Below are 8,402 nucleotides of genomic sequence, written 5' to 3'. Positions count from 1 at the left end.
TTATGGGATTTGTAGTATTAGCGGTGAATGCACTGTACAGTATAATACCGGTGGCCAGCTCTAGTAGTCATTTGGTATTGTCTCGCGGGCCAAATATAATTACAACACGGGCCAAATTCGGTGGTAATGCATAAAACATGTTTTAAACATTTAGATACATTGATCTCTCCTTTTGGCGGGGGGTGACGAGAGCTCATAGCTTTGTGATGTTATCTGGAAGTGTTATCCTAAAGTTATCTTTCCGTTGATTCTTCATACCTTACCTTTTAATAATTTGCACCCTGGCCCAGTGGGATATAGAGTTACACTCTAGATTGCACTTTGTCAATATTTCGTGCACTATAAATGCTACATATAATAAAAGTTATTGAACCTCTTGACCCCAGTGCCCTAGCAGTCTGTTTTACCGTGTACACGTCTCCTCTAACAACTCAATGAATGAACACCGGGATGTCACACATATCGCGAGCTTTGGTTAAACGCTTTCTGATTGGTCGGTAAGGTCTTGTTGTAAGATGGCGCCTCAAGAGGCGTGAGTCAAAGATAAAGAAAAAAAACATTGTTGACAGTTTAAGTGAAGCCTAATTAGTCTAGTCGTTGACTTTTCGTGCAACTTGCCTTATTATACTGCAAACTTGTGTGAAACTGTCTTCGTCAAGAGTGGAACATCCCGTTCAAAGGAAGGTAATAACAGCCACCTAGCTAGCCAGGACAGGTAGCTAGCTTGCTAACCTAATGTAATTAACGGACTGATGTTAGATAGACATGTCAATACCAGCAACATGTCAGTTCAGTTTTAGAATATCACAATATTGTTCTAAACAGTATTTAGATAAACTATGTGGGTGTTAATTAAGCCAGATTAGCATTTTCTCAAAACAAGGTTAAGAACCGGTTTTTTTTCCAAGAAAGAAAACTGACTGGACGCTATTGGATAAACTGTCAAGAGCAATTGTTCAGCTAACGTTACACCCTTAGCTGTCCAGACAGTCCATAGCAGCAAGTCTATAGCAGCAGTCTATAGCAACGCAGTCTGTTTTATCTTAAGTGTGAAGTGCAATTTTATGCTGATTAATTCCACAAGTACTCTTATTTTATATATATATATATTAGGGATGCAAATTATCGATTAATTCATTAATCGTTAGTTGATTGATCTTATCGATCGACTTTCGATTAATCGATAAGCGGCGTTTTCCACCTGAATTTCAGTGTTTCAATAGGGCTTTTAAAAATATTAGCTAAATATACTGCTCAAAAAAATTAAGGGAACACTAAAATAACACATCCTAGATCTCAATTAATAAAAGTCTTTGAAATCAGTTGAAAATCTCTCATTTCTACCCGTTGTCTGTTCCATTTGCACAAGAGCAGTTGAAATTGATTCACAATCAGTGTTGTTTCCTATCTGAACACGAAGTGTGGATGACTTGGAGTTACATTCTGTTGTTTAAGTGTTCCCTTTATTTTTTTGAGCAGTGTAGTTAAAACACTGGTCAAAAAGTATATATTATATTATGATAATTATATTGTATTATATGATATATTGCTCAAGTAATTATGCATTAGGAATTTTTCATGGTATAACAAAATACATTCTTTCATTTAAAAAAGGAATAAATTAAGGACTGGCTCCGTTCTTGCATTTGAAACATTAGACATTTTAAAAAATGTAAAAAAAAAAAATTTAAAGAAGAAATTAAATAGAGAGCCAAACAGAATATTATTGAGCCTATGCTTGGACAATGTTTCTAGCGTTGTAGTGAACACATGCTGTAATGCGACCGGAGAGTGCCCAAGTCTCCACAACATCATTGAGCTTGTCAGCTAAATTGTCAGCGGTGTGTCTGTCCGACATGTTCGTCGTAATCAGCACTGCAGATTTTAGCTGCCAGTTCTCGTCAGTGTAGTGGCACGTCACGGTAATGTAACTTTCTGTTGTTAGAGTCGTCCAACAATCTGTTGTAAGGGCTACAGCAGTAGTGGTAGCTAGCTTTGTTTTAGCTCACTCTTCATTTTTCATAGCGAGCTTCGAAAACGCTCGCCTTCCCAAACTTTTAGGTTGACCAGGTGCACTGGTGATATGCAGGACATCTGCATGCACGGTGTTCAAATGATAATTGAGTGAGCTAGTGGAACTGTTGTACTTCAATACCGCATTACACAGAGAACATTTGACTTCTTAGCCTAAATTAACAATGTTGAAATTGTAGCGACTACTACTCCTCGCAGCGAATTCCCTAACAGACAGGCACTTGGCCCTTTAAGTGACACTGGGAGAGCGGCGCCTGCGCGCGTCAGGGGAGGGGAAGAGAACAGTGCTATTGTTTGAGTTGCGTGGAAAATAAAGTTTCCCTCCTTGGGATTTTCTGGATTACGCAGTTTCTGCCTCGTTTCCCGAACACGCTTCAAAATGGTCCCACACCGCACGTCTTTTCGCCCGCTTCATTTTGTTTTCCACTCTGGTCTTTCGCGACACATGTTCACCTCTCGTTCTTACACTCTGTTCAAGTTACTACAGGAGCGCTCTCTAACGATTAATCGTGATTAATACATTTTGATCGAGTAACGTCTTAATCGACAATTAATCGAAAGTCGATTAATCATTTGCATCCCTAATATATATATATATACACACACACATACACGTGTGTGTCTGTCTGTCTGTCTGTCTGTGTGTATGTGTCTTAAGTTTGGTTTATGAGCAAGGCGAATGCTACTCTCTACATTGGTTTGCTGAAATATTACTTAGTCCTAAACCAATTTTAGAGTTCTGCACCAGGTTTGTTCAAGTGCACCTTTCAAGTTAATAATACTGAATATATGTCACAATGTAAAGTTATGCAGTAATATTAATAGCATATTAATCTCAACAAAGATGGCTATAAATGTGCATGAGTAAAATGATGATGAATATTGTTTGTCTGGCTACATTAGGCCTCTGTGGTCCGGAGCGATGAATAACTCCATGGAAGGCTCGGTGTCGTTTGAGGAGCTGGTGAGGGTGAAGGCGCGAAGTGTACCCCAGCACCGCATGAAGGAGTTCCTGGAGTCGATGGCTAGTAAGGGTCCCGAGGCACTGGAGGAGTTCAGCCAGCAGGATGGCGAGAGCAACACCACGGGCTACCAGCAGGGGGCGAACTGCATCTACACAGACAGCACCGAGGTTGCAGGTTCACTCCTGGAGCTGGCTTGTCCGGTAATGGAGAAAGAAGGATTAAAATGATTAGAAATCATTTCCAGATTATTCTTTGTCGCTGCATGACTGTCTCATTCGCTCCTGACACGTTTACCTTGTTGTCGTTTTGTTTTTTAAGGCTCTCTGGTTGTCATGTTCAGCCCGATGACTTTTCTACACAGCAGGTGCAGGTGCAGCCTCAGCATGTGCAGGCGTCGTCGTTGCAGATCTCCCCACAGCTGGTCCCAGTGGAGCAGCCGTCTGCCGGCCAGCAGGCCGAGCCAGTGCAGGTAGAGCCCTCGCTAGCGTGCCGTCCATCCTGCAGCTGTGTTGGTGAAGGGTGATTGGTCGATGGTTGATTATCCCCCTCCGCAGGTCCAGGTTCAGGAGCAGCAGGCCCAGGCAGGGCTGGTTCCGCTTCAGCAGCACCTGCCGACCGTCACAACGCAGGTCCTTCAGGCCGGAGAGCTGACAGAGGAGCAGCACCAGCAGGTCCGGGTCCACTTCGGAGCAGAACCGGGCCGGTTTCCCGAATGCCTACTTCACCATCTCCTTCTCCCCCCCGTCCTCTCTCTTTCCCTCTTTTTCCCCACCCGCCCCCGTCTCTTGCTGTCTCTCGTCTCATTAGATCCAGGCCCAGTTGATAGCTGCGGTTGCGGGTGGACAGCAGATCCAGATCCAGACAGTAGGGGCCGTGTCTCCGTCACCAAGCCCACAACTCGGCTCTCTGCAGGGGGACGCCGTCAACCAGGCCGCCCCCACCGGCGTCCTCCAGCCAGCCAAGAAGCGCAAAGTGGACCTGCCCATCACGGTCTCCTACACTATCCCTGGCCAGCAGCTGGCCACTGTACTAGCCATTCCCCAGGGTCAGCAGCAGGGCTACCTGTCCCTACGGCCAGACCTGGTCACGGTGGACAGCACTCAGCTGTACAGCACAACCGGCACACTCACCAGTCCCACTGGAGAGACATGGACCATCCCCGTGTATACAGCACCTGTCCAACAGACTGGCATCACCCACATAGCCATACCGCAGGATGCTTACGGCTCCCCTACCACGCTTCATGTCGCTACGCCTGTCCCCACCGATGACAAGGACAAGAACAAAATGGCCACCTCCATGCCGGCGACGGGCGTGGTGTCTGCGGTCTCCATGGCAGCCGGGGGTGGGGGACAGGAAGAGGTGGTGCAGACCTTGACAAACACCCTCTTCCCTGCACAGTTCATGAACGGGAATATCCATATACCTGTTGCTGTCCAGACAGTCACCGGGGTGGCGGGGGCGTGTCCGGGCGGCACGCAGTCGCTGCATATCTGGGACCCTCAGCAGCAGGTGGTGCAGACACAAGGGGGCGGAGCTCCAGAGCAGCAGGCACTGCAGGTGACTGGACAATGAGAAATAAATGTAGCAGTCTCACTGTAGTTGGGTTGCAGAAGTAGGTGTGAGCAGAGCAGTCACGCACACGACATTTTAAAAATGGCGACATGTTTTTTGCTCGTTTTTCTAAACTTCCTTCAGCGTGTCCTGATGTATGCCAGGATCTATATTGGCCTCGTGTTTGATTGACAGGAGCAGCAGGTGCAAGGTGTGGCGGACAACGAGGCGCTACCTGTCTCGCTGAAGCCAGAAGAGGGAATAATGTTGTGGAAACTCTGGGCTGAGAAGAAGAACATCGAGCTGGAGAAAGAGCAGAGGAACAAGCTGGCCCCTATCGGCAGTGCGTATCGTATCGTACAGCTCGTATCGTATCGTACAGCTCGTATCGTATCGTACAGCTCGTATCGTAGAGCTTGTATCGTATCGTAGAGCTCGTATCGTAGAGCTCGTATCGTATCGTACAGCTCATATCGTATTGTATCGTACAGCTCATCATATCGTACAGCTCGTATCATATCGTACAGCTCGTATCATATCGTACAGCTCATATCCTATCGTACAGCTCGTATCATATCGTACAGCTCGTATCGTATCGTACAGCTCATATCGTATTGCAGAGTTCATATTTGTCCTGTCCATGACTTCATAGCTTGCTTGATGCGTCAAAAAAAAACTTTGGAGCTTTTGTAGGTGCCTGTTCATTTTTGACAGTAACTTTTTTCTACAGTGTGTATATAATAGGCACTCGAGGGCTAGTAGATAAAGGGATATTAGCTTGGATCAGCAACAAAGAAGGCTTTTAGTGTTCAGTGTGTGTGTGTGTGTGTGTGTGTGTGTGTGTGTGTGTGTGTGTAGGGAGACAGCAGCTGCGGTTTCAGGAGGACCTGTTATCTAACTCCATAGCAGAGCTGAGTTTGGGCCTCACTCTAATGACCCAGGAGGCCCGAGGCTTGGAGGGCGAGACCTTACAGCCCGACCTGCTGTACTACGTCTTCCTCTGCATACAGAAGGTACAGCGCACACGCTTACTCACCATCGCTCGTCACGTGTTCCGTCGCCCTCGGCTGTCGGACTTACCGGCCCTGTTCTCTCCCTCTCTTCGCAGTACATGTTCGATAACGACAGAGTGGATAATATATTCAGTGACCAGTATTATCAGCGTTTCCACCACTCCCTGCACACGATGTTAGACTCCTGGACACCCAGCCTCCACCCGTTAGGTGACGGAGCGCCCTTGTTCAAACACTTTGCGCCTACACACCGGCTACCTCCGCCCGTTTTTAATGGCCGTGCAGGGGCCGAGGTGACCGAGGGTGGTGCGGGTGGTGTTGAGGGTGGAGGACGTGACTTTTTGCCGATTGTGTCCAGGTTACGTCATCCCCAGTCACGTGACGGAGGAGATGCTGTGGGAGTGTAAACAGCTGGGAGCACACTCGCCCCCCACCCTGCTCACAACACTGATGTTCTTCAACACCAAGTGAGATATGGGTACACACACACACACTAGCTCTAGCTCATCCACCCTCCTCTCGTGGTCTCTCTTTATCTCCACGTAGGTATTTTCAGTTAAGAACAGTCGATCAGCACCTGAAGGTGGCGTTCACAAAAGTCTTACGCCACACTAAGAAGAACCCCTCCAACCCCAAAGACAAGAGCACAAGCATTCGCTACCTTAAAGGAATCGCACAGCACCACGCAGGCCAGAAAGGTACAAGCTTCCCTGGGCTTTATACTAGAGGGATGATGGGTACACCCGGGGACGGAAAAGACCTGTTGTGGTTCTGAAGCTGATGGCGGGTGTGGGCGTGGCTGTGTGTATTTGTTTATCCGTAGTCACGGACGACATGTACGCCGAGCAGTCCGAGCATCCCGAAAACCCACTGCGCTGTCCCATCAAACTTTATGACTTCTACCTCTTTAAATGGTGAGCACACATCTCCCCACATGTTTGGATTGGAATTGGTTTATCCCCATGTAACCTCCACCCAACCACCCCCACCCCACCTCTCCTCCCACAGTCCCCAGAGTGACAAAGGTCGGAGCGACGCCTTCTATCTGACCCCGGAGCCCGTGGTGGCCCCCAACAGCCCCATCTGGTTCTCCACGCAGCCCGTGTCACGACAGCACCTCGAACACATGCTGTCCCGCGTGCTCGCCGTGCAGGAGATCCAGGAGGTCTTTGCTGGCAAGGCGGAGCCTCTGCAGTAGGAGGGGCTTATGTGCCCCCCCCCCACCAGTGCAGCCCGTGCAGTAGTAAAGGAAGGGGAGGGAGGGACCTGTCGTTCCTTTCATCCTCCTGTGACACGAGCGCACACACACACATCAACCTACCTCTGCAGGTCCTGCAGGTGCTCAAGTCTTACCAAGTGCTTGGATCTTACACAGAGACTCTCGGGTATTAACGCTGCACGCACTTGTATGTGCACAGACGTATGACTGTGCCAAAGGACAGGTGAAACCTGACAGGACAGGTGAAACCTGACAGGACAGGTGAAACCTGACGGATGAAACCTGAGCTGTTGGTCACCTCCTTCAGCTGCATTGTTTGTTTGTTTAATTTAAACTTTTATATGTTTTTACTTCTACACTTGACCATTCAGCAGCCTTATGCTGCCTCCTGCAGCCCTCTCTGCCCCATGTTGCCCCCCCCCCCCCGCCCCCCCCCCCCACCTCCTTGTGGGAACCCAGCCTCACTATGCCTTTCCCCCTGTTGCCCCCCCTCCTCGCCGGCAGGGTGCCTAACCCCACACCACAGCTCTCTTCGCCAGTAAGAGCGTCAGCTGGTAGCAGATCTCAGCTGCTCCACACCTTCAGGTCCACACCTTCTGTCCGTGTTTGTGAAGTACACGGCACGACTGGGAGCTTTTTTTACACGCGTAAACACACTCCTTTACTGGCCACGAGGAAACACAGTCCCAGTGTATTAATTACGCCGAAAAGTGTTTTTAAGGACCAGATAGAGCTGAATGAGAACTCTGAAGCCTACTTCAGCTCTATGACTGAGTAATACTACTGTATTACACACCATATGTGATTTGCATTATGTGGACTGTTATGCATAATGGATAAAGGATTCATAAAGAACATCCCAGGCACTTGTCTGTTTTCTTTCTGCGATGCCAGAGTCATGATGGAGAATAACAGATTTGTTCCTCCACATGTACCCCCCCTTGGCAAACCAGTTCTTATTGGGTTCTGGAAAAAATATGGTAATAAAACTATTGGGGAAAAGGTGAATGTGTAATTCCATGAGCTCTTTCACAGATGGAGATAAACCCTTGGGACCACCATCTTGAGGAGCTGTTCAGCAAATGATCACAAGCTACATGGTCAAACAGATCAGGTTGTAGAGGAAATCTGAAAAATTCACTTTAGCCTCTTGAATTCTCGTACATCTAGAGGACGTACCAGCCTCAAGCTTAACCTGCTTGTACTTTGAAGTCTCTCTTATGAGGCTTAAGTTGGGATCATGCTCTTTATAAATGTGTAGTACCAGCAGTCTCCACAATAGGGTACCACTAAGTTAACACACACGCTTGCTTCATGTGCCCTTGTGATGTAGTATGCAGAAGAAAGTGATATCACGCAGCAGATGGTTTGCCAGGAGAACATGCAGATGACTCTGGTTTAGCAGACGTATGCAAGCAAAGGAATGTTGGGCTTCTCATCATAGCACACGCGTGTGGTGGGGAAACGTTGGTCGCGGTATGCATCGCTGCACACACACGAGGAAGGAGCAGGCTCTCACCACATGCCCTGCCCCGACTGTTACAACACACAGATGGGGTAAGAGGAGCCAACGCTCCTGCGTTAGGGTTAGTGACATCAAACCTAGATGCCTAATCA

General features: G+C 47.9%; 1 protein-coding gene across 2 annotated transcripts; it reads left to right on the top strand.

Annotated features, from left to right (window-relative positions):
- The first annotated feature begins 485 nt into the window (after positions 1-485).
- LOC143512580 (transcriptional regulator QRICH1-like) lies at positions 486-7,642 on the top strand. Of its 2 annotated transcripts, XM_077003082.1 has the most exons (12): positions 486-684; positions 2,938-3,199; positions 3,361-3,468; positions 3,554-3,670; positions 3,807-4,559; positions 4,749-4,896; positions 5,412-5,566; positions 5,662-5,776; positions 5,925-6,033; positions 6,113-6,264; positions 6,390-6,480; positions 6,575-7,642. In XM_077003082.1, the coding sequence occupies exons 2-12, from the start codon at positions 2,957-2,959 to the stop codon at positions 6,762-6,764; spliced, it is 2,181 nt and encodes a 726-aa protein (XP_076859197.1). In that variant the 5' UTR covers positions 486-684; positions 2,938-2,956; the 3' UTR covers positions 6,765-7,642. The 2 variants fall into 2 exon arrangements, with proteins under 2 accessions (XP_076859197.1, XP_076859198.1); XM_077003083.1 differs by lacking the exon at positions 486-684 and having other exon boundaries at positions 2,956-3,199; positions 3,318-3,468.
- Positions 7,643-8,402: the final 760 nt, after the last annotated feature.

The sequence above is a fragment of the Brachyhypopomus gauderio genome, chromosome 4 (genome assembly GCF_052324685.1).
Source record: "Brachyhypopomus gauderio isolate BG-103 chromosome 4, BGAUD_0.2, whole genome shotgun sequence".
Taxonomy (NCBI): Eukaryota; Metazoa; Chordata; class Actinopteri; order Gymnotiformes; family Hypopomidae; genus Brachyhypopomus; species Brachyhypopomus gauderio.
Note: the sequence above shows the minus strand (reverse complement) of the source record. Positions and strands in the feature narration are given on the sequence as shown.